The 15,436-nt window shown below is 32.9% G+C and overlaps 1 protein-coding gene across 6 annotated transcripts in view; it reads right to left on the reverse strand.

The window, feature by feature from the left end:
* The window catches only part of LOC114333570 (host cell factor 2), a 61,840-nt gene that overhangs the window by 15,481 nt on the left and 30,923 nt on the right, over nucleotides 1-15,436 (reverse strand). For 2 of the 6 annotated variants that reach the window (XR_003652972.2, XM_028283466.2), the window contains exons 9-13: nucleotides 14,140-14,350; nucleotides 8,968-9,235; nucleotides 7,718-8,909; nucleotides 4,255-4,413; nucleotides 1,609-1,804 (exon numbers count right to left, since the gene is read on the reverse strand). Coding sequence is in view for 1 of the 6 variants with exons in the window: in XM_028283466.2 (XP_028139267.2) it covers nucleotides 1,609-1,804; nucleotides 4,255-4,413; nucleotides 7,718-8,909; nucleotides 8,968-9,235; nucleotides 14,140-14,350 (2,026 nt within the window). In the remaining 5 variants the exon portion in view is untranslated. The remainder of the gene's footprint in view (nucleotides 1-1,608; nucleotides 1,805-4,254; nucleotides 4,414-7,717; nucleotides 8,910-8,967; nucleotides 9,236-14,139; nucleotides 14,351-15,436) is intronic. The other 4 variants (XR_007696364.1, XR_007696361.1, XR_007696363.1 and 1 more) reach the window with 4 other exon arrangements.

The raw sequence follows: 15,436 nt of genomic DNA on the forward strand, positions 1-15,436 counted from the left end.
TTTATGCCAAATGCAAATAAAATGTGACAACTGTGAGATTTAACTAAAATGTCATGTTAGAATAAATGTTATAAATGTGTATTATCACGGACTTACCTCTTTTTCTATAATTTGTGACGCACTGAAAAATGCTCATGAAAACGACTTTACCACAGGTATAAACATATTTGGTGGTAAAGACGTAGTACAGGGTGTAACAAAAATACAGGTCATAAATGAAATCACATATTCTGGGAGCAAAAATAGTTCGAATGAACCTAACTTACCTTAGTACAAATATGCACATAAAAAAGTTACAGCCCTGTGAAGTTACAAAATTAAAATCGATTTTTTCGAATATATCGAAAACTATTGGAGATTTTTTATTGAAAATGGACTTGTGGCATTCTTATGGCAGGAATATCTTAAAGAAAAATTATAGTGAAATTTGTGCACCCCATAAAAATTTTATGGGGATTTTGTTCCCTTAAACCCCCCCAAACTTTTGTGTACGTCTCAATTAAATTATTATTGTGGTACCATTAGTTAAATTCAATGTTATTAAAACTTTTTTGCCTCTTAGTATTTTTTCGATAAGGCAGTTTTTATCGAGTTGAGGCTTATTTTTCAATATGTTTACATACAAATTTTATGGGGGTTTTGTTCTTTTAAACCCCCCAAATGTTTGTGTATGCTCTAATTAAAATATTACTGAGGTACCATTAGTTAAACACAGTGTTTTTAAAACTTTTTTGCCTCTTTGTATTTTTTATAAATGGCACCTTTTATCGAGATGTGACTCCTTTTTTTTATATGTTTCAAAATAGTCCTAAAAATGTAAATCATAAATAAATGTTCATATTATTACCAAGTCTCCATAATCGTACTTAACCATATACAAATATATGGTGGATTTGACAAATATTCGAAATATCTCGATAAAAACTGATTTTTCGAAAAAGTACTAAGAGGAAAAAAGTTTTAAAAACATTGTTTTTAACTAATGGTACTAAAATAATAATTTAATTGGAACGTACACAAAAGTTTGGGGGGGTTTAAGGGAACAAAACCCCCATAAATTTTTTATGGTGTGTCCAAATTTCACTATAATTTTTTCTTAAGATGCTATTGAAATAAGAATGCCACATGTCCATTTTTAATAAAAATTCTCCAATAGTTTTCGATACATTGGAAAAAATCGATTTTCATTTTGTAACTTAAAAGGGCTGTAACTTTTTTTATGTGCACATTTGTACTAAGGTAAGTTAAGTTCAATCGAATTATTTTTGGTTTCAGAATATGTGACTAAATTTATGACCTGTATTTTTGTTACACCCTGTATATCTTATAAAAATAGGAAGGCTAAGATGGGCAGGACATCTAATAAGATCACAGCAGAACAACACTCCTAGAAGAATCCTATGTCACAACCTGTGGGAAGTAGAAATAGGGGTAGGCCATTTAGACAATGGATAGAGCTGACTAGCGGGAATAGACTAGGGAAGGTCGAGGCTCTTTCATAATGCTGTAGCACCATTGATGATGATGATATTAACGGAGGTAATCTTTTCTTTCTTTTGTCATTTGGTAAATATGGGAAAAATTCGTGAGCATAAAAATTTGACTTACCTTGCAACCACCTAACCTGGGTTGCGGGTCCGTAACCCTTTTCGTTTTTAGCGGCAATACGGAATATGATCGCCGCTTTCGTCGTTGTGTCTAGATGGGCAGCAGACAAGGAGTTGTTACTTACAACACATTTGTTATTCGGGCCACAGTAAACCCGTACAAAGGCCAGTTGACCAGCATTGGTATTAACCTTATCCTATAAAAACAGAAAAATATTGCTGATAAAATGGTACTGTATTTATTTATGTATGTATATTGTATATATACAGTAACAGTCACGCTACTCGACACACGGGTGTATTCAGCTAATACAGTCCTGGGTTTTTCACTTGTTGCACTGTTTACTTTTATGTCTAGTGACGTCTAGAACGTCAGAAAATGTATAGGAGAACCAATATAAACATTAGAAAGTTGACAGTTTACAGAACAATTGTATTTGAAGTTTATAGTTGTCATTGTGTTAAAGTTGTAAAAGTTATACAGTATTGTAATATTGTTGGTGTTTGAATAAAGTTTTTTTACAGCAGAGTAACAATACTAATAATTATTGTATTTTTTGTATGGAAAAACAATTATTTTGAACAGTTTGATGACACTCACATGACATGATAGACATGAAAGTCACAGGTGAGAACGGGCCGGATTAGTCCAAGCCTAGCAATTAGGTATACGTGTATCTACTAGCGTGGCGCTTATTGTATAATTGAATTAACAAAAACACCAATAATTTTTTTCCCCATTGTTTATTTGAACTGACAAGTAACTTGAAAGATCTAGCAGCTAACTTCAGACTGTCACTTTTAGTGACCAGACATCTCGTAACGCGACAGTTCGTAACCGGAAAATTCGTAACAGCGACAGTTCGTAACGGACAATTCGTAACATCCAAATTGAATTATTCTGTTTATTTTTGTTAACGTGGAAACTAACTGTTATTAATACAGTTATAATTGAAATTATGTTTATCAATTTAACGAATCAGTACCGGGATAAACATGTTTAACACATTTTATGAATCGTGTTTCAGAATATATTAAAAATCTTAAAAAAACAAACAAATATATCACAGTCGGAAAAATTAAAGAATACCCATGAACGATCATATCAAGCACATATTTTGGATTTGCTGCCTTTTTCTATAAATAACAAACGAGAGAGATAGATTATTAAGTGTTGTCTACTAAGCAAAAACGTTATCCAAGACATACGCAGTTATAGTATTTTTACTACAAAAGCGATATTACGTAGGTCAAAATTTTTGACGTAAGAGAACTGTCAAAACATTAGAATGTGACTTTTCATTATTGCCATGTTTATAATAAATATGACAATAATGAAAAGTCACATTCTAATGTTTTGACAGTTCTCTTACGTCAAAAATTTTGACCTACGTAATATCGCTTTTGTAGTAAAAATACTATACATATTTATAATTGACAGAGTGAGACGGCGATACAATTGTTCAACGTAGTTATATTAATTTAGTAGAAAATTTAAACTCACACTTGACTATTTCTGTACTTCTGTCATTCTTAGAAAAACATTCAACATCAGTAGAGATAATGATTGTATAAAATACCATTCGAGTAATGGTGCTGGTCAACTATAATCTGACAGATTCAATTTCTGTCACTTTGACAGTGAAACTGGGATAGGTTCGGTAGAGTTTATAAATTTTAATAATCAGTCGTATTTACTTGAATAAACTTAGTTCTTTTAAAAGCTATTTTGATATTATATTGTATTTTTGGTTTGGTAAGTATTTATTTAATTAAAATAAGTCAATAAAATTTGTAAGTAATCTATGAGTTTGCCAAACGTGTACATATTACTCTGACTTTTCAATCATAGTGTATAAAATTACAGATTAGTATATTTTTACGAATGTACATTTATTTGCAGATGATGTCTGGAAAATGATCTGGATACCAAAATGATCTGAATTCATTAAGTTTACTTTCATTTAAGTCACTTAATGCAGCTGACATAAACGACATTTTTTTAAATTCCTGTTACTATTTACGTCCGGCAACTTTAACATGGAGAAATTCATAATACTATATTTGCTTACTCATTTTTTTTTGTATTATTAATCTACATCAAATAATTAATTACGGTAGTAAAAGTAACATTTATTACCAATAAATATATAGGTATTATCAGAAAAAGAATAACATCACAAAAAATTTTTGACACATTTACATAGCGAAAAATCATATGGTGGGGTAGTAATCACATCCGTTTTTTTACAGTATTAACTTAGTTTAGACATTGTTTTGACTAGAAATTTTTGATTTGATTCGTATGCACATCATCGATGACGCATGGGTATTCTTTCATTTTTCATACTGTAATTTCATTTATAATTGTAATAACATTTAGTTTCCATGTTAACAAAAATAAACAGAATAATTCAATTTGGACGATACGAATTGTCCGTTACGAATTTGTATAGTTACGAACTGTCGCCGTTACGAAGTGTCCGTTACCAGTTGTCCGGTTACGAACTGTCGCGTTACGAGATGTCATGGAACTGTCATTTTTATCTTGTCAGTGTGCGCGTACTTTAGACTGTCGTTTATAAAAATTTACTCTCAATGCATTTTTCCCAATCGCACCTAAAGAAGTATATTATATTAGGCTTACCTTTGCTTTCACAGCCAAATAAACAGAATATTCTAATATTTCACCTTGGTTGGCACTAGGAGGTTCCCAAGATAAATTTGCGCCTTCTACCGATTTGGTTATTTTGATTGCAGAAGGTGCACCTGGGAAGCCCGGTAGACAAGTTTTAAACGCTGATACCTAATACAGAAAGAAATATATATAATTTCAAGTAGTCTATAAGTTCTATAGTCAAATACTATATTATACAAGTTGACAAAAAACAAAATCACGCGGAACAATAAACAAACCAACATACAATCTAAACCTAGACAAACAAAACGAAATAAAAACTTTTGTTTTAAACCCGCCTAATAAATAATTATTCCCTGTATTTTGAGTCAATAGAATTCATTAATTTTATATCCTATCCCCAAAAAAATACCTAATTTTCTAATTTATTTTGTTTAAGTTATTCATCATTAAAAAGTTCTGAACCGCCCCTGTTTAAAATGTTTCACAACATTGAGAAAATACCTATTTCCCCTAAAAAATGTATTGGACTGGTCCCAAACTTGTAGATGTTGCAGCGTTAGGGACGAATTTTGCTTGCAGGTACGCAGTAAGTTCGTAGAAGAATTTTCGGTGAAGGTTAGGTACCGCGCCGAGGAGAGTAGTTCTCAATTGGCCATCACAAAGTGAACTCCGGCATATTACCCTTGATCTGATATTACCGGCAGATAGTAGTTAATTAGTTTTGAAAATGGATTTCACTGTTTCAATAGTGATTTTGTGTTGGTTAGAAGAATCAACTCCCCTTTGTTGGATTTTTAAGGTGAAAATCGCAATACGAAAATGCAAATACGCAGTTGTAAGCCGGTATGGTAGTGAAAATTTTTGTTCATTTTTTTTATGATGTTTGAAGTCCTCTAGTTTGAAGTTCCCTTATTGATGTCCCGTATTGAAGTCCCGATGAGATGTTTGGTCTCGTAGTCTCGTTCCTGTTTTGTCCTGTTTTCGTCATAAGCCCCGCTGCGCCCCTCCCCCTCCGTGTTGAATGGAAAGTTCTGGTTTAGTGTGACGTGTGACATTAATTATAATAATTAATAATTTTGAATATTTTATAAAGATATTTTGCTTTCAGAATGGTTTAGTTTTTATAACGTTTGTTGTTTGTTTAATGTTTAAAAATCCCTTTGTCCTGTTTTGCTACTGTAGCTGTCTAAGAATATTTTGTTTAAAAATAAACCGTATGTAAATTAAATAAAATGGCAGTGACATTTGACAGCCCATAATTTTGAAATAAGTAGGTCAAATTTAATTTTAAAATACACTGCCCAACAAAGTTGAAAATTTTGTATTAGTAAAAATCATATAAAGTTTGTAGTTGTTTTTATTTGTCGTTCCTTTAGTAAAGTCTGTAATTTCCTGTCTGAGAATATTTTTTTAAAGATAAAAATAAAGTTTTAGGTTTAAAATAAACATTTTAGAAATGTACCTATTTTTATTTCTATAACCCTGTTGGAAGATTATTAACTAGATTTCTAATGCAACCGAAATTGAGTTTTGGAGTAAAAGAAAAAGAAGTTGGCATAGAAGCCAAGGTGGATGTTTAGAGTAGCCCAGTTTGACCCAAAAGAGGAATCTCAGATGAATTTCCACCATTTGGTATCCGTAAGTACCGTAATGTGTCCAGTAAGTACCCAGTAGTGAATCTGAGGATTTATTACAAACGGCGTCATATTTTAAATAGTAGGAAAGTCCTCAAGTCTGTGTCAGTATCCTTTGCTTATTTGGTAATGGTAGTTAGTCTTCTTAAAACCCCCTCATCTCCCTAACGATCCCATGACCTGCCACCGAACAAAACCTAAAAAGAACGTTATAAGTATCTGCTTCTTCTACTTTAGCCCCATTTCGACCCCCAGTATTCATGTAGTTAGTTTTATCCCCGATCCCATCTGAGCAGACATTTTTAAACGATTCACTCTCTAATGCATATAGTGAAGCCATTTTTCGATAAGCATTACTACCTCAAAGTGAATGAATAATAATTAAGGGAAGATCTATTACCAATATAAGATATGCAGATGAAACCGTGATTATGGCAAGCTCAGCTGAATAACTCAAATTAATACAAAACAAAAAGTTTCTGTGAAGAATATGGACTAAAAATGAATATAAAAAAGACCAAATACATGATAATAACTAAGAAAACAAACATACAAACAAGCATACATTTGGGAAATGTACCGATAGAAAGGGTTGATAAATACAAATACCTAGGAACCTGGACTTCAGAGAATAATGATCAAACAACAGAAATAAAGACCAGGTTAGAAATAGCAAGAAATGCGTTTGTAAAAATGAAAACAATTCTCTGCAACAAATAATCCTGGATCCCGCGTACCAAAAAAAAAGTCGATTAATAGCAAGCTGAAAATTTGTTAATAGCTTAACGATGTCTAGTCGGACAAAGTTTGATGTACAGGAACACTGGAACAGGGGAAGTTTTAATTGTGGAACAGTTTAAAAATTTGGAACGTCAGATTACGAAAATGTCCCGTGTATTTTGTCGGACAGAACATCCAATTGATTTGTTACCCTTTCAGTAAACTCTCATGCAAAAATCAGACTGCTATTACTAACCTACATGACTCCTGTTATTTGACATGTTCTTCGCGTTCCACTCATTAAAATGCCCAGGTGATGATAAACACCAGTCTGATTTTTGCATGAGAGTTTATTAAAATGGTAACAAATCAATTGAAACTTCTGTCCGACAAAATACATGGAACGTTTTCGTAGTCAGACGTTTCAAATTTTTAACCTGTTCCACAATTAAAACTTCCCCTGTTCCAGTGTTCCCATACATCAAAGTTTGTCCAACTAGACACCGTTAAGCTACTAGCAAATTTTCAGCTTGCTATTAATCAACTTTTTTTTGGTACGGGGGATCCAGGTCTAAAAGACCTTAGATTAGAACTGAGAGTAAGAGCTTTGAGATGCTACGTGTTCTCGATACTGCAATATGAACTTCAAAGCTGGACATTGAAGCAAGAACACATAATATATAAGCTACAGTCATTTGGAATGTGGTGTTACAGAAAGATGCTTAGAATAGCATGGACACAGAAGAAAACTAACACGGAAGTATTGCGAAAATAATTGGGCAAATAATGCGAAATAATAAACACAATAAAAATAAGAAAGTAACAATATCTGGGACACGTAATGAGGGGACAGCAATATGAAATGCTAAGACTGATAATACAGGTAAAGATAAGAGGCGGAAGGAGTATAGGAAGAAGGAGAGTGTCATGTTTGAAGAATTTAAGGGACTGGTTAAATGAGGTTCTATAGAACTCTTTAGATCAGCGGTAGATAAAGATAGTGATGATGATATGCATCCTCCGATTAGGAGACGGCACTTAAAGAAGAAGATATTTTGTATTTACTATTACTAATCATCAAAAATAAAATTAGGTTAGATAAATATGTCACCTACCTCACTCCAATCACTTCGACCTAATGAATTGATAGCTGCGACTCTGAACTTGTATGCAGTGCCCGGTTCAAGATTGAATCCCGCGGGGTAATTTACAGTAGAAGGCAAAGTGTCTAAGGTCAGATTCTCAGTGTCTTCATTTAACAAGAAATAACTCTTTACATCACAACTATTCCCTCGAATGAAGCCGACAGTATACCAAGTGTCTTTAAGAGGCACTTCAGGATCATGGGAATTATTTTCAGCCAAGGCAGCAGTAGCTAAGGCTGCTAGAGGATCATCGTCAAGTGCAAGAATTCCTTTTTTCACTTCGGGAACCATTTCATCTGTTTTTAAAGTTGTGATATTTTGACTGTAAGTGTGACAATTTGGATCAATTGATGGTTCTTCTTTTTTAATGTCTACTTCCATTTTCACCGAGTCACTGGAAGACAGGTCTCCCAAAACTGGTTTTTTAATATCAGTCTCCATTTCCGACTTCGTTTCTTCAGGTCCAGACTCAGACTTGGCTTGATTCTCCTCTGGAGATTTTGTAATATCTGATTCTATCTGACTAGACTGTTCAGATTTTTCTTCAGCTTCCGATTTGTCATCAGTTTCTGGTTTTTTATCAGCTTCTAAATTGTTTTCACTCTCCGACTTTTCTTCAAGTTCCAATGTGTTTTTACTTGTCTCAGGTTCCAATGTGTTTTTACTTGTCTCAGGTTCCAATGCGTTTTTACTTGTCTCAGGTTCCAATGCGTTTTTACTTGTCTCAGGTTCCAATGTGTTTTTACTTGTCTCAGGTTCCAATGTGTTTTTACTTGTCTCAGGTTCCAATGTGTTTTTACTTGTCTCGGGTTCCAAGTTGTCTTTGCTGCCTGATTGTTCTTCAGTTTCTAATCTCATGTCAACGTCTGTTCCTATATCAGCCTCTGATTCAGCCTCAATTTGTGTAGTTTCTTCCGGTTTTGCTTCGGCTTCCGATTTTGTTTCTGAGTCAGATTTTGCCTCAACGCTTAAGCTTTCTTCAGATTGTTTAGGTGTTGAATCTGACTCCCAGTCCATTTTTATAATTTCAGCATTAGAAGAAGAGGGCGCAATTTCATTGACGGTAGCTTGCGTAGAATCAGCTTCAGCTGTTGTAGTTGAAGGTTTCATTTCTTCATCTACATCATCCACGCCACCACCTCCATACAATCCTAAACGATACCTATAACAAAATATATAAGGGATAACGTACGTTCCAATGAAATGAATAACTTCCTTACCTAAAGCTTTTAGGTGGTCTTTGGAATCTAGCACCCCCTTTCAACCCAAGTTGCTGCATAATAGAACCAGATCCTAAGACTTGCACAGGAGCAGCAACATTGGATGTACTGCTTCCCTGCGAAAGAACTACTGTTTGTGTAGCATTTCCCTCAGATCCATCTAATTTTCCTACGCCTCCCTCAGGTGCAGGATCTATCAGACCAGCTTCTGCAGCTATGGCAGCAAGTGCTGCATCTGTTGTGGCTGGACTATCAAAGGAAGTCGAAGCTAGTATAAAATTCAAGCATTTTATTTAGATTTCTGAATAACACATGCTTATAGTCCAGAGAAATAAGGTTTTTGTCGGGACACTTAAGCAGCCAGGTTGCAAATAGGTTTTTTGGGTTCTATACAGAGTCGGTATTTTGTTATCGATGGTATGCGCATTTAATAAGAGCAACAAAGAGACATGTATTTATTATACATTTAAAACGGGTTAGAAGATGTGGGACGGTCGAACGTGGCGGAACTGGGAAGGGTCACCAAAAAATTTCGGGTCGTAGGTAAGTAATGACTTTGTCAGACAGTGTTGCCAAAGTTGGAAATTATCAAAAGAAAATATTAAAATAGAAAAAATAATATATTTAACTTTTTGTAAACAGATATAATAAACAAATTATTTAAAAGAAAAAAACTTAAGTAAAAAAATATTGTTTTCGCCAATTTTAAAAAATGTGAAAACGTTGAATTATATTTCAACGTTTATTTTTTTATTAATTTTTTCTTTTAAATAATTTGGTTAGTACCTACACTATTTGTTAACAAAAATTAATATAATATGTTTTCTACTTTAATTATGCAAGCTTTTCTGTCCCAGAGACTTTGTAAACACAACTTTTCCGTCATAAGATCAGACAGAAGGACAAATGAGGTGTAAGAGTGAAAGCTCTTAACCCAAGGATGTTATTAAAGTGAGAAACTTGATCGCACAAGTACTATTTTAAAGTCGCCGAAATAGTACAAGCGACATATTATTCGACGCGCCGTAGCAAGATGCTTCCGGTATTAGTCAAGTCCGACAAAAAAATAGAATGACAAATGATGTGTCGAATGAGAGCTTATAACCCAAAGATGGCATTAGAAGTAAGACATTTGACCTCGGACTTCCGTTTATAGAGTTACAACCGGGAGTACGGTTTTAACGACGCCGAATTAATACAAGCAATGTATTATTTAACACGCTTTAGCAAGACGAAAACAAATGTATTGTACTATTTCGGTGATTTTAAAACAGTACTTCCGGTTGCAACTGATACGATCTTTGGGTTATAAGATCTAATTTGATACCTTGTCTTCGTATTGCTAAAGCGCATCGAATAATATGTCGCTTGTACTATTTCGGCGGCTTTAAAACACTACTTCCAGTTTCAACTCTGCAACCGGAAGTGTGAAGTCCAATTTCTCAGCTTTAATACCATCCTTAATTCGACACCTCATACTTACGTACTACGTGGCGTTACAACCCTTCGTGGGTTTTAGCCCACTCGACAGCATGCCTTCACTCTTCTCGGTCTTAGACAATCTCTGTCCAGTTCTCCACGCCCGTAGCTTTCAGGTCTCCTGCTATATTATCTTGCTATCGGAGTTGAGTGTTTTAATAACGTAGGAGTTATATTCGATAGACAGACGGACGGACAGACTTGCACAAAGCCGGAAAAATATAATGGTTTTCGTCTTGCTAAAGCGCGTCCAATAATAAGTCGTTTATAATATTTATTGGGCGACTTTAAAATAGTACTTCAAGTTTCAACTCTAAAACTGGAAGTGCAAGGTCAAATTTCTCACCTTAATAAGATCGTTGGGTAATGAACTTTCATTCGACAGCTCATTTGTCCTGTCTTATCTAATGACGGAAAAGTTGTGTTTACAAAGTCTCTGAGAGAGACAGACATGCGTAATTATCCATCAAAGTAGAAAAAAAAAATAATACAGTGATGAGCGCGCTAATAACCGGCAAAATAACGCAAAAGATGGAAAACTTAATACGTTGTGAAATAAAAAGAGATGAAACTAGTAGATGTGTAAAATTATCGATAGGAACCTATAAGTTTACATTACATCAGGTACCTACATAGTTTCCCTCCTTTAGACGTCTGTGACAGAAAACATTTAGAATTTTATAAAATTCTCCTGTCACGGTTAGATTTGTTATACTCCTCAGATATGTCTAAAGGTGCGAAACTATGTAATGTTTTGTAAATTTATAGGTTCCTATCGATAATTTTACATCTCTATTAGTTTCATCTCTTTTTATTTCACAACGTATTATGCTTTCCATCTTTTGCGTTATTTTGCCGGTTCTTAATAGCGCACTCATTACTGTACCTATATTATTTTTTGTGAACAAATAAGTACATCTACTAAACAAATTATTTAAAAGAAAAATATAAATAAAAAAATAAACGTTGAATTATAATTCAACGTTTTCACATTGTTTTAAAATGGATGAAAACAATATTTTGTTATTTTTAAATAATTTGTATATTATATCTGTTTACAAAAAGTTAACTAAAAGTTGGTTTTCTATAAGTATATTATTTTTTCTACTTTAATATTTTCTTTTGATAATTTCCAAATTCGGCAACGCTGTCTGACAAAGCCATACCTACAACGCGAAATTTTTTGGTGGCTCTTCCTACTTCGGCCGCCCAATATCTTCTAACCCGTTTTAAATGTATAATAAATGCATGTCTCTTTGTTGCTCTTATTAAAAGCCCATACCATCGATAAGAAAATACCGACTCTGTATACCTAATACATTATAAATACAAAAATGCCCGTCACAGTTCGGACGAGAATTTTAGTTATTAACAAATAAGCGTCAAAAATGGCAGTTTTTTCGTTTAAATCGCTACAGGTAAAAATAGGATAATTAAATATCTTATTTAGAGTATTCATCTTTTAGTAGATGAGCAGAGGTTCAAAATGGCAGTTTTTGAATTTTGGTCCAATCATTTGTTGCTTCGCTAATTGCAAAATAAAACTAAAATTTCGAAAATAAAAAAATTGCTATAACTTTTGCGAAAATTAACATAAGACTTTGATATTGCATGAAAAGTTGAGACAACCAGTACATATCATGCACAAAAAATTTCAAGACGATTCGTCAATTAGTTTAAATTTTGTTCAATTTGTTTATCCAAAAGAGCTTTTTTTGCAATGTTATTGTTCAGAAAATAATAACGATACAGCAATTCTGTGGAAAGCACATGAAAGAGAAGACTTACATTTTCAAAGCATTTAAAGAAATCTATAAAAAGTCATTTTTATCATTCCGAAAATATTTTACTAAAGTAGTCATTTTTGGCTCAAAAACAATTTGAAAAGCTTTGTTAATATTGACTGTAGAGCAAATCTACTTTGGGATTTCAAAAGCTGGTATTTTTACACGAATTTTCAAAAAAACTTTTTGCCTAGGTTAATTGCGGTCAAAGCTAGCCACTTTTAATTAAATTCACAGTTACTTCTATATACATACACAAAATTCTTCTGTAACAGTGTTAGTTACCATACTCCTCCGAAACGGCTTGACTGTTTTTTATGAAATTTTACACGTATATCCTGTAGGACTGAGAATAGGTTCTAATCTATTTTTCATGCCCATAAATTATAAGGGGGGTTGCCCCCTTGACATTTTTTTGATTTCTTTTGACAAAATTGTCTAACTTAATTTTATATGGTGTAAAATTAAAAAATACATACAACCCTTAATTTTCACTCTTCTATCGCCAACCTCTATTTTTTAATAGCCATCTATATATTTGCATCTCAAATTCTCCATTAAATTCTCCTGTCACACTGTTAGTTGTCATAGTTATCTGAGACCGCTTGACCGATTGTTATGAAATTATATATGTATATTTGGCAGGTCTTAGAATCGGTCGTAATCTATTTTTCATATCCCTGAGTGAGAAGGGGGGTTCCTCCTAACATTTTGTAATGTTAGGTGGGGATATGTGTACATAACATACTCTACAAGACTACGAGTACATACAAATTAAAAAAATTATGATCAAAATCCATCACCAAGCTCCGGAGATATTAATTGCAGCATATGTTTGAAGAATCAATTTAATTTTTTGAGTGCATGGATTTTAATAATTATTCCCCTCCACCGACCACGAATCGATTTCGTTAGGACGTAATTTTTAAAGCTTTATTAACTTTATTAAAGTTCAAAGTTTGGTTAAACTTTACACATAAACATTATATACCTTGAACTTCAAAATTTCGCTAGTCAGGTTGCTTAATTGTTGTAAACAAAGTAGGTGTGAATTAAATAAAAAAAAGTGGCTAACTTGGACCCTGATTAACCTAGGCGAAAAGGTTTTTTTGAAAATTCGTGTAAAAATACCAACTTTTCAAATCCCAAAGTAGTTTTAGTCTAGAGTCAATATTAACAAAGTTATTCAAATTGTTTAAAGCCAAAAATGACCCTACTTTAGAAAAATGGTTTCGGAATGATAAAAATGACTTTTTAATGATCTTTTTAAATACGTTGAAAGTATAACTATTCTTCTTTCCCGTGGCTTCCGCAGAATTGCTATATCATTATTATTTTCTGAACAAATAACATTGCAAAAAAGCTCTTTGGGATAAACAAATTGAATATTTAAACTAATTGACGAATCGTCTTAAATTTTTTTGCGCATTACATATATGGACTGCTTGACTCAACTTTTCATGCAATATGAAAGTCTTAAAGTAATTTTCGCAAAAATTATAGCAATTTTTTTATTTTCGAAATTTTAATTTTATTTTGAAATTTCCGAAGCAACAAAGGATCGGATTAAAATTCAGAAACTACTACTTTAAACCTTTGCTCATCTACTAAAAGAAGGATACTATAAATAAGATATTTAGTTACCCTATTTTTACCTGTAGCGATTTAAAAGAAAAAACTGCCATTTTTGACGCTTATTTGTTAATAACTAAAATTCTCGTCCGAACTGTGACGGGAATTTTTGTATTTATAATGCATTAGGTATATTTTATCCAAAAAACCTATTTGCAACCTGGCTGCGCAAGTGTCCCGAACATGGTATATTTTTGCCTTATTTCCCTGGCGTATTAGGAACATTTTATTGCAGACTTGATACATAAGTATATAATTGTAACAGACTCTAACTTACCTATATTTGCATTTGGTTGTTTGGGACGAGAAATTACCATTAGTTTTGGTTGTTCACCGCTGTTACCAGAGTGATTTATTGTCGAACCTATTGGCAATCGGACAATCTTGCCTACTGCAGCAGACTGATTAGGCTGAACCAATGTCAGTGTTTTGTTAGTACCTGTCGCCATCTGTACAGTAACTGGTTTCCCTCCGATCATCACCTGTTTCTAAAGGAACAAAAAAAAAATCTAAAAGTCTTTCAGATTCCGACATAAATACTAACAAACTAAAGAATTAAAAGTATGTGATTAAGGGGTTACATAGGTCTTGCGGGTAAAAAAAGTGACTTTAAAAAAATTATATTTCGAAAACTAAAAATTATTTTTATTTATAATTGGAACATGTAAAAGCATAGTACTTAAGGTACTCTCAAAAAAATTTTCAGCCAAAAATATTCATTTTTGTAGAGTTGACTGCAATTTTTCGACAACACCCTCTTTTTTTGCGGTGGGCAGTATAACTAAGTCCAGCCTCATCTGAAATCAAAAAGTTTCTTGTAGTTTATACCTCTGACTAGTGAATGAACGAAGGAATTTTGTATTAGGTGAAGTTGTTTTTGTTTTATAAAAAAAAACTACTTTAGAAATGGTCATTTTTGAAAAAAATGAGAAAAATTGGGGTCGAAAATGTGTTTAAACTTTTTTAATCTTTAAATTTCATTTTTTTTTAAATTCCTTCGTTCATTCACTAGCCAGAGGTATAAACTACAAGAAACTTTTTGATTTTTTGATTTCAGATGAGACTGGACTTAGTTATGCTGTCCCTCGCAAAAAAGGGCTGTTGTCGAAAAATTGCAGTCAACTCTACAAAAATGAATATTTTTGGCTGAAAATTTTTTTGGGAGTACCTTAAGTACTATAATTTTACATGTTCTAATTATAAATAAAAATAATTTTTAGTTTTCGAGATTTAATTTTTTTAAAAAGTCACTTTTTTTACCCGCAAGACCTATTATGTAACCCCTTAAGTGTTGCTTAAGAACTGTGTGTGTAGCAGAATCTAAGATAAGAAATCACATTACAGATGTTTATAGGCTGTGGTCTGAACCATCCATAAAAAGTCTCCTTGATGGGATCCAATGATATTATCACCAAAGTGTTTGTGAAGCATCAAGGAAAAAACTGTACCAAAATTCCTGTAAAGTTGGAGAAGTCAAGTATGTTTCAGTTCTTGACATAATATATGTGTTAGGATTTTAAAAATGAGGGTTACAAACGTTTGCCAACCAAACAAAACAGAAACGAAAAAGATTA

This window comes from Diabrotica virgifera, chromosome 2, assembly GCF_917563875.1.
Source record: "Diabrotica virgifera virgifera chromosome 2, PGI_DIABVI_V3a".
In the NCBI taxonomy this organism is placed as follows: domain Eukaryota; kingdom Metazoa; phylum Arthropoda; class Insecta; order Coleoptera; family Chrysomelidae; genus Diabrotica; species Diabrotica virgifera.